The 19538-nt window shown below is 31.3% G+C and overlaps 2 protein-coding genes across 6 annotated transcripts in view; one reads left to right on the top strand and one right to left on the bottom strand.

The window, feature by feature from the left end:
* The window catches only part of LOC148620580 (protein neuralized-like), a 47579-nt gene extending 36943 nt beyond the window's left edge, over nucleotides 1–10636 (top strand). For both annotated transcript variants that reach the window (XM_088574256.1, XM_088574255.1), the window contains exon 5: nucleotides 5749–10636. In XM_088574256.1, the coding sequence (XP_088430382.1) occupies nucleotides 5749–6230 (482 nt within the window). In that variant the 3' untranslated portion in view covers nucleotides 6231–10636. The remainder of the gene's footprint in view (nucleotides 1–5748) is intronic.
* A 1243-nt stretch (nucleotides 10637–11879) lies between these two features.
* The window catches only part of LOC148620578 (uncharacterized), a 35754-nt gene continuing 28095 nt past the window's right edge, over nucleotides 11880–19538 (bottom strand). Inside the window, exons 28-31 of one of the 4 annotated variants that reach the window (XM_088574251.1) lie at nucleotides 17500–17602; nucleotides 16629–16673; nucleotides 14650–14736; nucleotides 11880–14239 (exon numbers count right to left, since the gene is read on the bottom strand). In XM_088574251.1, the coding sequence (XP_088430377.1) occupies nucleotides 14048–14239; nucleotides 14650–14736; nucleotides 16629–16673; nucleotides 17500–17602 (427 nt within the window). In that variant the 3' untranslated portion in view covers nucleotides 11880–14047. Of the gene's footprint in view, nucleotides 14240–14649; nucleotides 14737–16628; nucleotides 16674–17499; nucleotides 17603–18603; nucleotides 19434–19538 lie in introns of those variants that run through there. The other 3 variants (XM_088574252.1, XM_088574253.1, XR_015920912.1) reach the window with 3 other exon arrangements.

The following is a 19538-nucleotide window of genomic DNA, read 5'->3' as shown; positions in this document are numbered from 1 at the left end:
CTGGGTATTGCACCATATTTGAGTTATGTCCCTTTTTCACTTTTTTAAATTTTAAAGGTAGGAGTATCTGTGATTAACTGACAAATTTTTTCTAGTTTTTCATAAAACTGCTTAAGTAAGAAAAAGTGTGGTTCATTAACTTACAGTTGATGTTTATAAAAGTTTTGGGTCATTGTCTTCATCATATATCTACATTATATCTTTCTTTGTTTTGTATGAAAGCTTAAAACTTTGAACGGGATCCAAACATCATGATCAAAACTAAGTTGTCTTTGATTCTGATAGCTTTTATCTAGAGGTGAATTCTTTCAAAAGAAATTTCTAAAATATAAAGAATAATTCTGACATTTTTTTATTGATAGCAGTAAAGTGGAATGTGTTGTCAGAAAATCATTCGGCACACACTTCAGATGATAAATTTCCTAGCAGGAAAGAAGTTAATGACGTAAGAAGGTGCATTTTGTGCATCTTCAGTTAGGAGAATTATTGATTGGGTGTTACCTTTGACCTCTCAGGTGTTTCTGAAACATCTACTTGTTAATTTACTTTTTTTGAAGATGAATTTGTTTTAAGCATGTTGAAACAAGTCTATATCTGTTTGTCATGGGAAGAAATTGTACACCAACAGTTTTCTGTTGAATTTTAGATGAATGAACAGATGGATTTTTACATTTTGTATCAAAGTTCAAATGATGTGCCTGTCAGTGATTCAAATAGAAATTAAAAAAAAAGGTCTCCTAAGTTACATTGTAAATCCTTTGCTTAAGGCCAATTTTCAGTATTTAAGTGCAAAGGGTTCATGGCTTCTGGCATTTCTAGACCATGGAGCAGCAGACCCTCAATTTCTTACCTAGGACCTCTGAAATTTCATTTACATGGGTTCTGGACCTTAAACTCTATAAATCAACATTTTATTATAGAATGATTTCTTCAAGTGGACCATTGATTTGAAACTTGGAAGTCCTGGACCTTTTAATCTTGGAAAAGTCATGAACCTTTCACTCTTAGATTTTAACCCCTTTTGGACTTGTAATAAAATAATGCGTTGAGCCTGAATTTTAAACTTTTTATAACTGGCTGAAGAGACAGACTTGAAGGTTCTGCCAGACCAAAAAATATTTTTTGTTGGTCACTCAAGGAAATTTTTGCCATAAAGATGTCTCTATAAGATACATGGATACCAGTTATGTCAACTAGTTGATGTGATGTGAGTCAGGACCCACATTGGACAGTTTGCAGATGTGTTTACTTAAACAAATTTTCGTATTTTTTATGAATTTTGACTGCAAATTATGCTCTACAGATTGTGAATGTCTCCATAGTACTTTTGTTAAAATTTCAGAAAGTTCAGGATTTTACAGATCATTTCCATAGGATACGGTGAAAAATATGAATTGTCATCAAGTAGTATATACAGATATGAGTTTGCAGTCTCATTGTTCACTGCTAACCATTATAATCATTAGTCATTAAGCCAATGTTAAAACTTCTTGATCTAACTATAACGAAAACTTTACTTGCTTGAAATGTAATACAAGTAGTCAAAAGAACATTTCAATAGACCTGGTGAACTTTCGTATGATTAGATATGTATTGTAGAATACAGTGGTGGATCCTGACACTTTGAAAAGGAGGGGTGCAAGCTGGAGTTCCTCAGATAAAAGGGGTATGCTAGGACATAATTTACATTTTTTTGTCAATTTTACACTTGAAAATGACAAATTTTCCAATAAAAAGGAGGGGTGCCAACCCCCTGAACACACCCCTTTGGATCCGCCACTGGAATTGCATCACTGGGGGAATATAGATGTCTGTTCACTTTCTCTATTCACTGTATTTGACAGGTACCTTAATTTTTATCAGAACCTTTCTTACAAGAAATATTCTTTATTATAATATATTTTTTGACATGTAAAATGTGTACATTATGAGTCTCAGTAAACATGTGTCTGTACCTTTTGAGCTGGGAAAAATATTTACAATTTACAAACAAATTCTATCTTACATTTCAAGTTCATGTAGACTTATCAGATTTCTATTCAATACTTGTTTTAGTTTTTGGAGATACTGCCCTTGATACATTTACAGATGGAACAGAATTACTGATTATTTGGATGTGTATGGTACATTATGAGTTTGCCCAGCTCATCTTCATCTTTCAAGATAACTTCCCAGAATGTACTTGACATTCTGCTCATTTCTAATACCTGCCAAATTTCTTCATATAAATTATTCTAACCTTGAATTTAAATTTATATACAATCTGAATTGTTATGCATTGTAAATGCCATATTAAATGTTTTGATCATAACATACTCATTATTATGTGTAATACATATTTTAAATTGATAAAAATATGACAAATGTCATGTGTAAAATTATTTCAAGTTTTAATACTGCTGTGAATATTGAATAAAATTTACATGTGACATTTTCAGTGATGATAAATCAAGGAAATTCCTCACTGATATTTTTGTGTTGACAAAATAATTTAAATTTGGCACACCTTGTAGTTGAGTTAATTAAGATATAGTGAAATCAACCCAATCCTGAATAAAACCGAGAACCAGACTAAATCTCTCATCTGTAGTGATTAAATACTGTATGGCGGGGAATTTTATTTGGTGCCAAATATCATGATTTACTCTATAAATAGGGTTATTAAATGTTCGCAGTCTTTGTTTTTCACATCTTTAGATGAAGTGGAATGGAAATTATATGAATAAATATATTGAATAAAATTTGGCAAGCTTTTTTTTGCAATTTCCTAACATGCAGAAACCTCAAGAATATAGCATGAAATAAAATCACATGAAAATTTCCTGCTCTACGGTAATAGTTTTAATGCATTTTAGACCTCATCTGAACACTTTCCAAAACCAAATAAAACTTTCAGACGGAATGATGTTCAGTTTAAACAGATTTAAATGCAATTTATAGATACCAAGCTCAAGCAAGTAAACCTAAAAATGTATGGTTAACAAGTGAAAGTTGGCTTTGATTGAGAGTAAAATAGTCAGAAGGAAATACAATGCGCATATAAATAGAGATGTTCTGTGTAAAAAAGTCAATAAACATGCATTGGAAAAGGCAAAATATTATTTGTGCCAAGGAGTAGAAATATGTGCTCTCCTACATGCGGCTTCGTGTCAAGCAAGTCAAATTCAAACAGCCCTTTACTGCTGGGCCACATAATTTTAAACTTCACTCCAGGCCAGTTCAATTTGGGCAAAAATTGCTTGCTTGACCAGTTGGACGAATCTTCTTATTTCTACCCCTGCATACTTCCAGATGTATCTTTTTAATATGCTATGTGGAGTACCTGTCAGTTACGTGCAGTCGTGCTTGTTTGCACATTGAACTTTAACCCAGTGCTAATTCTTCACTGATTGTTTGTTGATGGTAATGTAAATGATGTTTAAACAAATACAACATGGAGACATATGTTTGTTTATAGATCTCCTGGATAAGAACTAATGCTAGTTCTGTCAGCACTTTGATTTGAATGTAATGATTTCTGCATTCTTCTGCTATGCTTTGATGATTGAGATCTCTTTGATATGAATTGTGATTTAGTGCCCGTTTCTGATAGTCAGAAATTATGGAAAAAATCATTTCATTTTCGTTGGTGAAGGTGAAGGTCAGTTTTATGGGGAGGGTGGTGGGTAGGTTACACGTATCTTAGTACATGTAGACTTGTATTCAAATTACCTACAAGTATCTATATGCATAAAACTGAAAAGAAATAAAGATTTCATTGTTTGTCATTAACTACTGAGTTTTGGAAAAATGATCAATATTTGGATAAGATCACTATAAAATAATGAACTGCAAATATAATTTGAAAATCAGCTATTTTGACTGAATCTCCAAAGATTCCAATCCTGTGCATTACATATTATCTAGGAGATCAGTGATAAATGTGTTACAATTTTTGTATGCCATTCTGCAAGAAACTTTATGTACAAACAGTACAGACTGTAGAACATGTAGTTCATGTAGAATACTACACCTCATGCAGAATGAAACTGTCAAAATTTTAATTATACCCCAACTCATTAGAATGGGGGCTATATTGCAATCACCTTGTCCATTTGTCATTCCGTCCCTCCATCTATCAGTCTATCGTTGTGTAGATCCATCCATTACACCTTTTTTCTAGATTTCTCAAGTTCTGCTGGAGGGATTGCTTAGATGTTTGGTTTATTGCTTCCTCATGATAAGTTATACAGTTTTTTTTTCCTTTTTCAGGTTCATTACTTAACTATTTCCTGTTTACTGATCGACTTTGTAGTTTTTTAGGGTGCTTTCATTACAGATTTCTCAGCTTCTATAGCATGGAATACTTAGATATTCAGTATATAACTTCTACATGTCAAATTGTACTGTGTCTCCTTTTCCCAGCTTTGACTGAAATGGCTGTGTGGGGGTATTCTTAGCATGATGATGCGTACATCTTGTTGATAAAATCTAAAGAAAATGGTTGCCTTAATCTTGTGTTTTTGTTGTATGTCTTCAGTTTTCTCTGCACCTTCAGTTGATAAAGCTGCATTATATTGCATGATATACGAATTGTACATTTCCAAAGATGTGTTCCTTGTGATTTTGAAAATGTTAAGTTTCTTCAGGAAAATCATTGTATAAATCAGCTTTCTATTTGATTGTTAAAAATTCAAGACTTCCCATTTTTTTCAAAATTCATATTATCACAGGCATTTCAAAGGATTGCCCTTACAATTTTCACTTTGTGTTAAATTGGATTTAAATCTGCCTGATTCTAACCAGGAGCTGTAATGCTAATAAAGTAGCAAAAATGTAGATGTATGTAATTTGTATCAAGGTTCCAAAGGTTTCAGCAATGCTCTTGAAAAACCTAGTTTCTTGCCAAATTTTATCAAATATGATAATTTTCCAATGTTTTCAGTTATGCAATAACTCTTACAGCTATCCTTCATATTTCATTAAATGATAATGAAGAAACAAAAAGAATTAATGTTATCAAACATTTCTTGGAGCTCCAGTGATGAAATTTGAGAGCACATCAATGTTCAATTACTATCAATTATGCCTGTCTGTCTGTCTTTCTGTCTGTCTGTCTGTCATCAAGCATTTTGTTGTAATGCAGTTGTTAAAATGCCCCAGCGATAAAATATGGGAGAATATCAATGTTCAGTTGCTATCAATTCTGTATGTCTGACTGTCATTCAGTTTGGATTATCTCTATTCCTGTTAGTTAAGGTCGAAGCTTTCTTTTAAATGTAAAATTTGGCCTCATTTGAACATGAATTGAGCTTTATTTATCTCAATATGATTTTAGTAGATATTACAATCATGTAAAGTTCTTGCAAGTACATACTTCATCCGTAGGGAAATTGCAAACCCTTTTGAATTTTAAGGTGAGAGGTCAAGGGCACAGTTGTATCTCTGAAAATTTGAGGTTCAGTTTTGTACATATAATGGCAAAGTGAGATCTTAAGACATCACACATTCAGTTTTGATTTACAGGTTTCCCTCTTCCCTTCATTCCCATTGAGTCAGAGCTCCTGTGTTCACCCAAGTGGACACAAGTGCCCTTTCATTGTGAAGATGTCTTCCCAATGGAATACATGTTTCAGTATTGACATTGAAGAGGTATCATGTCTGAATTTCTGTGCTGTTCTTGAGGTTCAGTAGTGACTTACTTAGCTGCTTGAAAAACAGATAAAACCTTATTGTGTAATGTCAATTAATCAAATATCTCCATTTCAGGTGTAGCCCCCCATCAACCTCCTGTGCCACCCAGACCACGCTCCACTTCCTATCTTACCCAGGGACCACTCAGTGTAGCGCTTCCTCGTCCAGAAAGACCAATCCAGCCTGCTTCTCAAAACATAGCTAATTCTCACACCAGCTCACTTCAACAGCAGCATTTATTACAACAGCAGCAGCAACAATCTATGACCCGTAGCTTCAGTGTGCCATCTGGTGTCCACAACAAATCGTCTCCACCAGTTCCGCCAAAGAAATCACATTCTGTATCAACACCTACATCACCAACAGAAAATACAATCCCAGAAAATGAAAACAATGAATGTACTGTGTGTTACGAACGAGAAGTGAACTCGGTGTTATACAAATGTGGACATGTGTGCATGTGTTTTGAATGTGCAATACAGGTCAAAGACAAAGGGTCACTGTGCCCAATTTGTCGACAGACAATTCATGATGTCATAAAAATTTACAAAACGTGATGCTTGTATTAAATACACTGTTCAAACTTTCAAGAATTAAATGAGAATCTTTGGATATAGATTGTGGTATTGTATAGCAGGTTATTTTTGCAAGTGCCAAACTTCATGATATTTGTTTAATGCTTCCTAATATCTTGCCCTTTTTATACCCCCTGCAGAGAAGTTGGGTTATGTAGGAACCCCTCTCTCAGTTCATCTATACACATATCTTATAACTCCTCCTGAACTACTCAAAAAGATTTTTATGAAATTTGAAAAGAAGCCTGAAGGATAGGCATCATATAGAAAGGTGATTATTGTTGGAGGGTTTCAAAAAAGATGATCCAACCTTAGGAATATAAATTTAATTGTGACCTTGCTTACAGTGTGTCTACTATGGTGATCCAAAGATTGCAAAACAAGAGAAATAAATTATAGGAACTTTGACTAAATTTGATGAACTTTTTTTTATATTTCATTAAAAAAGAACAATTTTAAAAAAACCTGGCAAAAATGTCTTGCTATACAGTATGTTCAATCTTTTGAAATATTTATAAACTCTCTCCAACTGTGATCATTACTAGGAATGTATGTTCTGAACTAAATTATGTATGATTTTTATAAGTGCTTTATAGAGATCACATGATAGTCATGTGGTTTTCATCTATATTTAGCTCAATATGTACAGTATCATGTGACAATGGCCTAAATTATTCTTATCACATAAACTCACAACTCATAATCTGAACATTGCATTTTCATATTTTGTACTGATATTTGTCATGATATTAATAGAGAAATTTCATGTAATGCAATACCTGTAAATCTGTACGAACTATTTCATACCTGTGAACATGTATATTATACATACAGGTGTATTCTCTTCACTTCTATTGGAACATAAGATTAGAAACATGTGTAGTTGCATACCTGTAAATCTTCCGAGCATTTCAGGTGGGAGATTCTCCCCTATTTACAATGTCTCATGTGGGATATTTTTATGTAAAGGAAACTTTTTATGTAAAAATTCAATTATTTAGTAATTTTTGCCTAAATATAATAATATTAACCAAAAAGCACCCGTCAGATCGTGATTTTTTTTTTTGTGCAAGTTTCTTAATTTTTCATTGACTTTGTGGGAGTTTCTCCCCTCATGTGTGATGGTTAACAGGTATGGTAATTGATGTCTTAAATCTTGTTCAAACTAAACAAAAATTCAGTACTGCTAGTAAAAATGCTTATCACAGGCAAAACTTGAGAACCATCAAAATTATGTGCCTGCATTGTGTGTCAAATGTACATATAAATTTTGCCTGTATAGACAAGCTGGTGTTGATCATTTTTGATGATTACTAATTCGTAATTTTGACTCACTTGATAGGGCATAAAATATTTCAGTTTTTTTCTCTGCAATAAGCTTTTTATCTGAGTTTGTTTTTTTATGGTTTTCCAGAATTTAGCTTTTAATTTTTTCATACATTAAACATGTTATTTACAGGTGTAGCTTCCATTTAAATGGTTGTACTTGCTATATTCCATGCTACTATTTTTCCCATTTTTGATCTATTTTGAAGTCAGCATGAAGAACAGATTTTGATTTTACAAAGATTGATCATTTAGAAATCATTCATAGAATTATGACCCAGCTCAAAACCAAACATATCTCTATGTTCTGAATTCTGCATTGTAAATATGACCTTTGACCTATCATCTCTCTTGATGAGAATTGTAGCCTGTCTCCACCCTCACCCCTCTCCATACACCACACTGCTTTACCCTTTAATTTTATATCCCTATTAACTGAGACAGGGGTATTGACTATTGAGTGATCCTCTTGTCAATCTTCCATTCATCACTCACAGTATTGGCCTTTGAATGTATTCCATTTTACCAATTTTCAAATTCTGAAGACAATGTTTTCTATCATAAAATACATGGAAACACCCATGTAACAAACATAAAATTAATTATTTATAGAAGACAATGATATAATCATAATTGCCTGCTTATTTATTTTCAAATAAATCACCAATATATTTTTTTTTTTTTTTGCTTTTCGCAGTTGAAGTCATGGATCTGAAACTGAAGAACATCTTCCAGTTTCTGTTTTTAATTTATATAAGAACAGATAAATGCATTTATTTTGTGTATAGAAACAAAATTTCAGGGTGATTGACTTGCCAGGCAATGGTATCCTTTTTTTGCCTTATATTAGAATTACTTCATTTTTTGGTTGTTAGTATTATATTTCGTTTTCATTGTTGATCATGCTTTGCAACAATCCTGAACTTCGTACAGTTGGCTGGACCACTATAACCTAAAACAAATACATTTTAAAGATTTTTCTGCTTGATGGCATTGTTCATCTTATCTAAATAACCTTTTGAAATACTTGAAAAAGTGACTTGATTATAAAAATCATTTTTGTTGCCATATTTTTTTTTATATTTCATCATTGTACTGTCTTCTTTAAGGTTTTTTAGATCCACCCTTATCTCAGGTCTTTGTTCTAGCAGTTTTTTGGTTTGAGTTATCCCCCTTTGAATGGTGCTCACTTGATATTTTTTGTTTCTTTTCAAAGTGTTGTAACTATTGATTGAAATTAATGTACATATGCTTATTATTATAGATAAATTATCTGTATATAATGATGTGATCATTGCTAATCAAAATATAAATTTATATGTATAGTTTTAATTTGTCTCTCAATTATTTTCATTTTTGGGGGTTTAAATAGAAATAGAACGTATGATATTCTGTACATGTAAATTTTGAGGTTGTATTATTAATGTATTGGTTACTGGTGCAATATTTAAACGAGTCAAGTGTTTCATAAAAAGATTTAGGCCGTATATGTTAGAATAACAGTTCAGCTGCAAATGTCCAAAAACACAGTCAGCACTGGCCTCCAAACAACCACTTACAATTACATACATCATTTCTGACTAAACAATTCTGAACCATTCATTTTTCAGCCTCCTTACATGTGTCGATGAATTTTTTTCTCCCTATCATGTAAAAATATGAAAAGACTAATGTTACATTTCATATATGCTGCACAAAAGTTCTGAATAATGTAAACCATTTTTGTGTGTAGATGCTGTGTACTTCATTGTGTATCTGAGGCTTGCCAAATCTATTTACAAATATTTGCAGGAACTGAGATGATAGGGACCACTAATATGTCTAGGAAAAAAAATATTTATCAAATTTTCACCCTTTAAAATATACTACAAATGTTAATTCTAATTCTATAATGTCATAAGTGTTCCTAAGTCCTACTTCAAGTAAAATACGATAAAACTAATGCAGAGATTTTGGAGCATTCTAAGTAAATGAAATTTATTTTCAATTTCTGTGTCATAATTTAGCTCAAATTTTAGTGATACATGTACATGTATTATTTTTCATTATTGTTTAATGAAAGAAGTGATAAATCTATTGATATATTTACATGTTAATAATTTGATGCTTTTTGAAAGGGTTTGGAGAGGTTGTTGACAAATCATATTCTTATTTCATATGTCATACATAGTATTAGATGTAACATGTATTCTGCCCTTCTGTCCAAACACTCGTAATATGATATCTTACAGTTATAATGGAGCAATTGAAAATGTGCAGAATTATACAGATTGATCAAATGATCCGTGCAATTTTATCACCTTTTATTGAAGGCTTTGACTATTGTTTTCAATGGTTAATAGAGTTGTTGTCTCATTGACTCATTCAGTTCTTTTCATTTTTTTTTCTATTTATTTAAGGCACAGACTATTTTCTTCTCAAGGGTGGGGGAACTGGGATTTTATGTTGAGTTAAAAGAAATTTTTCGTGCAAGCAAGAAAATATGTTTTTAAGCAGCAGCCCGAGTTAAAAATTTTATTTAAAAAACTACATTGTTAAGTAATGGGGGAAATATTGAATCATTATTTTTTTCTTTCTGTGCATGGTGGAATAAATAAATTGTTTTGCTCAAACTTGGAATAATATATTTTTTTTTCAAAATAATCCCAGCTCCTCCCACCTTTAATATAAAAATGGTTGATGCCTTAGTTTTAGTTGCTCATTATCATTTGATTATTTTTTTTTTGGGGTGGGGAGGGGGGCATGTGGTAAGGTCGGTCCAAGGGTCAAATCTTAAACCAAAGTGGGACTAGTGTAGAATAATTGTCATGAGTTTATCAGGATATATAATTAGAAAAAATTAGATTTCTAATGGACAATAAAAAATCCAAATAAGAAATTATTGCAAAAATTCTCGGTAAAATTTAATCAGGTAACTAGGATATGGAAGTAAATGTATAACCTTTTTTGTTCTGGTGAATTGTACATAATCATGAAGATGCCATTGTTATAAATTTTTGTTACATGTAACTATGAGAGAAGCTGGAGTTTTATTAAATCACATTAAACAAATTCTAGTATTGTTTTGTGTTGTCACTTTTTGTACCAAGTTATCCATGAAGCAGAAAACTATTTCAGAAGCTGTAATATTTCTTTGACTTAAATTAGAGTAATTGAGCTTTGAAGGTCAAATGTATAATACAAACATGTTGGAAACAAATTAATTTTCATCGTTCCACATCACGGAAGGAGAGCTGTCATAGTTAAGACCTTAGATGGAAAGTTTAAAAGAAGTCTGGAGTGCAACAAAAATAAAGAACCCATTATAATGTACCCAATATGCATGACTAATTTGAAGATTGAGGTTGTCTATATAATAGATGGTTTATCACATGACAATGGGTTCCGGGTGGTAAAATGGGAATTAACAGAAAATATTTATTCTTACTACTATGGCAACTCTGTTGTCAATACTTTTTCAAACAAATTCAAACCACATGCTATGTGTGTAACATCAATACAAAACATCATTGTTTCTGATGCATCATGCAATATACTGAAGGAGAAAAATGAACTTGTGTACTATACAAAACTAAGCGAATTTTACATCCATGACGTTGTTTCGTAACTGGAATCCATGTAGGCACCTTGACAATTATATCAGACAAAGAGAAAGTATTAAAAAATCATATAATTAGAATTGATGGATATTGTGACTGGTTTTGAAATATATGAACTGCATGTACACATGTACATTATCAAATACATTTATTTGGGGTTGAATACAATTTTGCTGTGATAAGTGTTTCATTCTGAGATATCTTGCAATCAGAATTTAACTATTCAATACACAGTATTTTTAAATATTGCACATCCAGTAAGAGAGTTATGAAAACTGAAACTGAATAAGAATAAAGGTTATTTAGTTTGGAGAGACTTCTTTGCAGGAGGTATATAGTGAACTTGAAGTACGTACATCTGTGCATCTTTCCACAAATGTCTCGTTACAATTTTCTCATCAACTATTTACCACAGCCTGATATATGGACAGAAGCTTTATATAGGTAAGCCATACTGTCAGACTGATGCAACATTAACTTTCTTTTTGATGACTTTTTTAAATTTTTGATAGCAGTCACTAGAGAGAGAAGCAGAGAGTATCCGTTAGTGAGCTTTGTTTTCTAGCTTATTCTAGCTTACCTGACAGTCATTTATGTTTAAACTCTGTCTAGTTCATGGTTTATCATTTTAGGTGTAATTTAGAAAGGTTTCACTATTTTTTTACCTTGTGGGGGAGACTGTCTAACTTAATACATACTGACACAGTTAGGTTTACAATGTACATGTGTATAAAGCATAAATATCATAAAAATGTTGGTTAATTCATACTGAAAATATTGTACTGTGAAAGTACTATTGTTACTGGGGGTACCAATTTGCATGGTTTTTGCGGGTAAACTAAACCACGAAATCTGGTTCAATACCAAAAGGATATTTTTATTGATGTGTATACTGAAAACCTCAAAACCATGAATTCAAGAATCCATGAACTAGTGTTTCTTCCCTAATCCACAAAAATTGTTATCCACAAATTAAAGTACCTTCACAGCATAACCTTAATACAAAATTATTGTTCTAACAATTAGAATGAATTGTACGACTACATAAAAATAAATAAAAATGATAAAACTACGATAAGTCAGTAAAAACAGATTTGGTAATGTTACAATAAGCTACAGATCCAGAATCCTTCTAACAGGGAACCAATTAATAGTTGAGGGGTTGTCTGAGAGGAGAATTTTCACCAGAATAAGTTGAAATATTGTTTTACAACAAAGCAACATGGTTGTAAGTTTGAGCCAGTATTCAAATTAAAAAATCAACAAATTTTCACAAGCCCATTAAAAGAAAAATATTTCAAAGCTTAAAAAATATTGGCTGAACTAGTTGTATTTGGTGTTATTTTTTCTTAATGAATGATAAGCATATTGAGTAATGGATGATCTCCTATCTTTTATACCTATTTAGAAGTAAATCATTCACACCTTTTCATATTGACTTCAGTTAAGAGAAAATTTGTTGGTTCAATTAAATGGAAAAGTAAAGATAAAATGGTGTATTCAAACATATTAAAATTTCATAAAGAAGTTTGCTCCCAGTTTTATAGTATAAATTTTAAAAAAATGACATGTAACAATGTATTCTATACAGATGATCTCCCTTTGATAGAAATAGAAATTCAATAATGTATGGAAATCATATTGAAAATGCATTGAATTGGTATACAGGCAAATTTTCTTCACATGAATTTTAAGTGACTAAAATTTCCCTGTGTATTTAATTAATAAAAATATCTATTGAAATTTCATTAATAAAAAACTATTTCATGATGTCCAGAGTGCTGATTAAAATGTTCATTTAATATTCTCATTATTTACAGAATGTTTCAAGAAAAAAAATGAATTCACTGCTATACATGTACATAAAATTACTGAACAGTGGAAAACACAATCACTAGCCCACTTGATTATCCAAATTTGACTTTTTTCTTATTATACTAGCCATCAGAAGTTCGACATTCTACAAATGATGACACTTTCAAAAATGAATTTACGATTTTTCCCAATACACATTACAATTTTTAAAATAACATTCAAATGAAACAATATATTTAAAATTGACATCTGAAGCATGAATAAAAATTCATGGAAAAAAAAAACAATTTCATTATGGCACAACTACAAGTAATTAAAAGCCTGTATGGGTACCTTCAAATATAAATTATAAAAATAAATGCAGAATTAAAAAACAACCACAAAAATGTAAATGCAAAAAATTGCACGGCTTGTAAAATTGTATTTCAAGGTTAACATATAAAAATTTACAACCAAGGGAACACTGTTTGCAAAATGCTGCACATTTGTAATAAAATATTTTACATGTAAATATGAGGCAAAAATGTGTGGGGAAGTACAAAGTATTATACATGTAAACATTTTTACTGACTACGGAAAAATGCAATCAAAAATATATATGTACATATTGCTGTAAATTCAAAATTTATTGCATTCTTTTATTAGCACAATTTTGTCAAATTTGACCAAAATGATATTTTAGTTTTTGCAATATTTGGTAAGTTCATCCTCCTATACGACATGAACTGACAATGTTCTCATTATTGTGATTGCAACTGAATACTAAAATTTAATAGAATATAATGTTTTAAAATGTTTTATATTCTAGCTATTTCTATTAATTGCAATTACAACTAAGCCCATAAACTAATAATTTAATGCAACATTTTTGTTTCTTAAAAAAAAAAATATTAATTTTAATATGTAATTATGTAGCAATGAACCTTGCAATGCACAGGTAGGAAGATAACAGAAAGCAAACACTCTACATGACTTCTTGAAAACTGTTTCCTCACAGAAAAGATTTACTAAAAAAAAGCCCTAAATCAAATACATGATATGCAGAACTTATACAATAAGCTAGCTGGTTTTAAAAATCTGAGTCAATTCAGGAGGCTTGTGTTCTTCTATTCTACGGAGTCCAAGGTCATCTTTATCAGCATCTGCCATCTCTCTCTGCCGCTGACGTATAAGACGTCTCTGCCACTGTGTTGCCAGGACGATAGCACTAGCTGCATCCTGATTTGTTGTATCCTCTGGGGCTTTCAGTCCCTTTGATTAAAAATTTCAGAAAATATAGCAAAATGTTTAATTACAATATAATTCTTAGAAACCTTTCAAAAATAAATTTTCCTTAAGCATGTTATTAAAGTCAGGAATAGTTTTAATTTCTTTTCCCACAAGAGATGATTAAACTTAGATTTTGAACATGCAAGTTTTAGCAAGGATGTTAAAATCTCAACACTATCATAAAGAGTGGAGAAATAGTTTTAATAAAGCATAGGCTGAAGGAGAAAATCACAAAATCTAAAGAAAATGATTTTAAATTAACTTTTCATTGCTTAATGTTTGATCTCCACCAACATTTCAACACTATATTAAACCTCCACTTGTAAATTGGAGTTGTGATTGACAAAATATTCATAGATTAGAACAATACATTGTTTTTAATCAAAATCTACCTTTACACACACAGCTTCAGCAGCCTTCATGGTCTGTAACACAATCTTCATCAGGTTTTCTGCATTCTCTGTCAGTATCTTACTAACCTATAAAGGATAGTAATGTAAAAATAATGGAAATTGTCAATACAATGGTAATCCGTATTAGTATTCACTGTGCATGTTTGTCAATACAATGGTAATCCATATTAATATTCAGTGTGCATGTTTGTCGCTACAATGGTAATCCATGTTTGTCAATACAATGGTAATCCCTATTAATATTCAGTATGCATGTTTATCAATACAATGGTAATCCATGTTTGTCAATACAATGGTAATCCGTATTAATATTCAGTGTGCATGTTTATCAATACAATGGTAATCCATGTTTGTCAATACAATGGTAATCCGTATTAGTATTCACTGTGCATGTTTGTCAATACAATGGTAATCTGTATTAATATTCAGTGTGCATGTTTGTCAATACAATGGTAATCCATGTTTGTCAATACAATGGTAATCCATATTAATATTCAGTGTGCATGTTTGATGATTGTAACAAATGATTTTTTAAGCTTTCAGTTTTCATATAGATGCTTACTTAGCAAAAAAAAAAAAAAATTAATGGTCCATTTTTATTGTTATTTGTTTATCATGAAAATTAGGATAATTATTTTAAACAAATACAAAAAAATCGAATTGCAGTTATTCATCATAATTAATTTTATCATGAACATTTCCCCATTTCTTATACAGAAAGAAGTCAAGATCGAAACCCTTCTAGCCACAATTATTGGTTTACAAAAAAGGGGGAACATACAAGATTTTCATCATCAGCTTTTGTCTCTGAACAGTAAAATGCAGAGTAAAAGTGGTACTAAAACACTACTTAATGGCCCACTGGAAAAAACATATAACACACAAAACTACCAGAACACCAATATGGACACTCTCTAATCACTAATTTACACGCAATTGTGTAACTACTTTTAGCTAAAAAAAAGCTTTAGGTTCCACATGCCACTAACAGAACATTCCCAATTTTCTTTATTTTCAAGAGTTACATTTACTTGGCTTGTTGCACTGAGAACTAAAGCATTAGTTAATTGCCAATTTGGAAACACTGAACAACAGTAAGAAAAAGACTTAATGAGAGCAAAACTTATCAAATTTACTGTTAATTTTGGCACAAGTTATCATATTTTGGTTAATCCCAACTACCTATTGATTGTTAATTTTTGATATATTTTACTGATGTTTTTATTTTTATTCCAAACAATAATCTGGATTTGTCAGGTAGTGTATGAATTTACCAAACTATTAATGACATCTTATTACAATATATATCTACACCTTACTGGAACAATAGTGTAAATATTGTGATGTTTGAGTCCAACAAAACATCAAGTTGCACACTTTTGCTTACTAGGCACACATCCATTCATACAGGAAGTTGATATCCAACAGTACCAAAAATCACTCACAACATATACCCAATCTATATAAAGCAATACACTAAATTTAATATCAACCCATCACTTGGGAGCCAAGGTGATTGAGACAGAATTTGCACAGAGAGAATGACAAATGGACAAAGGGTTTCCAATATACCACCCACTCATGTGTAGGGGTATAAAGTCTTAAATCATTAAACTGGAAAATGATTTTTTTTTATTATTTAACTGAACACAAGAACTGAGCAGAGTTTTAACTTTAGGGCTTGGAAAATAAATAAAATACTGGTAACTTTACCCTACTACAAGATCTGTCTACACCCTACTACATGGGTAAGATCTGTCTACAAAATAAAAATGTGCCTCAATTGATGAGATACTTACATGTGACTGGAGGTTAAATTTTATAAGATAATATGGTAAAAATCAGACAGTGCTCATGAATAAATTTGTAATGTGCATACTTCACACACAGCTGTCAAAAACAAAAGTAGTGAATTGTCTCTAGATAGCAAAACAATTTTCAAGCACCACACATTGTACCTTTTCAGGAAATGGACAAACTTCAGGAAAAATATTTGCTGAAATCTAAAAACATATCACATGAACCAAATATCATGAATGTTTTAAGTACATATGATTAACAGGTAAATGCAGGATACCAGCTCATTTTCTCACTTTAGAGATGAAGTTTTCCTATTTTAGCCATGTGAGATTTCCTTACCTCACAAAAGGGTGAGATTAAAACACAGAAAACTGACATTTTAACAACTCAGATGCTGTTTTCCAGCAGCTGCAAGTCATTAAGACAGTTTTAACTGAACTTCATTCTATACAAGTTACTATAAACTAGAAGGCATAAATCACTGAATTACAATGGGTGTTTATAGTTTAAATTAACAGCAGTGCTAAAGTATATACATGTACCAGTAATAAACTAACTCCCTTTTTGGGTTCTAAGTCCTATAATGTCCTATAACCCTCTAAAAATCATTGGAAAACCATGAAAAATGGCATGGATCTGCCTTCCATGAAGGCAAAACATTTCACATCAAAATATATTTATCAAAAGGTGGCCTAAAAAACCTCTTTATGTATATCAAAAATTAAATGATATCCTGACACAATATGGAGAAAAAAAGGGGGATGGCAAAATGCTCAAAATGGCCTAATTTGTAAATTACATTATGGATTTTGCTAAAAATTGAACTTAATCTGTATTTTAAAGTACTAAACATCTGTGCAAATTTTTTTTGTTTTTTTAAATCATCTGGAAACCATCAGGGGACGGGCACATAACTTTATGGAGCATATAATATCTTGCCACTTCATGTGGTGGGGGTATAAAAAGATATGTCACATTTCAAATAAAATCATCAATCTTTGAAAAGAATTTTAAGCAGAAATAGCTTACATCACCATCCCCAGTAGATCCTTGATGTACATTGGCAATAATACTGAGCTGGGTACTAACTGTTGGTATCTGGTTGGCATAGAACATCAAATCTTGGGCAAACCTGTAAATAATATAACAAAATGTCATAAAAAATATGCTTCCTTGACAGCATTGCACTAACACATTTCTACCATTCATTATAATATTTCTACCAAGGACAGGTTTTAAACTGTTCGCCAATGGCAAGAAAATTGCAACATATACATTTTGTATCTTTTTTTTAACAGTAAAAACTATGATAATCAACAGCTTGCCAGTAAGATTCTGTTTCTTATGACTCTAAGAAACCAGTTTGGGTGATTTCCCTTGGCAGAAACATACTGCGACGAGAAAAATTGAAATCACCCTCTCATTTAGTTGAGACGGAAAAGTGAATCCTGTTGTTTATTGCCATTGCTAATGACCTTAAAAGTTACTTTTAAACAAAAAAGTTATTATTTTCATTTTAAGTTAGGAACATTATTAGTAAACATTAAATTATCTACAAAAACAGTATCAAATAATACTAAGATAAAGCCTAGATCTTAATTGAAATGATTTTGAGTGGGGATACGTTCAACAAAATTGGATCTCGCTTTATGTTTGATCCCCAAAAAAATCAGGAAAAAATACACAAGTCCCTCAAACGTGTATCTACCAACATACCAAATTTGGAATTTTTTCTAGCTGTAATAATTATTGGAAAAAAATTTAAGTGAGTCAAGATATTGAAGGCTTGCTGATGTACACATGACATACATTTACCTAAGTCTACCTGTATAATCCTGTCAATAAGCTTGTCAACAATTAAGGTCAAGGTTACATGTACGTGTATATCGAAAAAGTGCTATGGTTTAATACCAAAAGTGATTTACTACAATTATACATCTATCAGTGATATTTACTCAAATATTATTTGAATATACTTTTCACTCTATTTACTAGGAGTTTTATTCGTGAAAATCTTAAAATTTGATTAATTCTTGCTTTTGAGGTGTCTGTGGTAGTGTTGAACATGGCTTTTATTTAAAACATTTCCGGTCGCAGATTTTTTCTCTCCGACAAAATATGCAAACTACATACCTTCTACTCTTAATTCCTTTCTCACGCTTTCAGTCCCAAATTTCTTATGTTTGTGTAACAATCACACTGTCTCTAATTCTATGGTTTACGAAATTTAAAACTATGCTGTATTATTTTTTCTTTCAATAGAAAAGGCAGTGACAGTACACATGTGCACAAAGTGTAGAGGATGCGGCACCAAGAAACATCCCGATAGCGACATAATTTGGTTGGTCAGAAGACTACACCACATTCCTCCAAAACCCCAAAATCAATACAAACCTTTCTTTATCCTGTTATAAAATTTTATTAAGATCAATTAATCTGGTGTAGACATGAATCTTTCCTTAAAGCTGAAAGTATGCATCTCACTGTCACACCTCTTTCTCAACAAAATTATTGTATCTATCTATGTACATGTATAAATACTATAATAATACCCACAATCCAAATTACTTTAAGTTTCATCCTTTTTGCAAAGTGTGTGATGCAACCTAATACTAAACAATTCAAATTCAACAGGAATGTAAAGCATTTTGATATGACAGTAAAGGTAGAAACCTGAACAATTTAGAGAAGTACCAACACAACATTCAAGTTTGATATAACTCTGTATTTTTCATTTGGTGAATAGAAACTCAACCAGAATTATAGGAGGAATCATATTAGTAACAGTGTGATAAATAAATATTGAATTTATTTCGTTTTTTAAACATGTTTTGTTCCAAACAGTTCTTGACTTCTTCTCATATTTGATAAATATGTTCCTTCTTATTGCTGTTGATCTAGGTATAAACACGTGTTGATCCAATCCAACATAAACTGTTCTATGACACTTATCTGTACTTTCCCTGTAAAATAACAACTGCATTATATAGTAATACTGTCTGAGTGACTGTATTTACAAATGTATGAAAATGATATACACATGTATGTATATTTAGTTACAATAGTTA

The sequence above is a fragment of the Perna viridis genome, chromosome 3 (assembly GCF_037379345.1).
Source record: "Perna viridis isolate PV_CMFRI_1.1 ecotype Kerala chromosome 3, ASM3737934v1, whole genome shotgun sequence".
NCBI lineage: Eukaryota > Metazoa > Mollusca > Bivalvia > Mytilida > Mytilidae > Perna > Perna viridis.
This window is presented reverse-complemented; position numbering and strand designations above follow the sequence as displayed.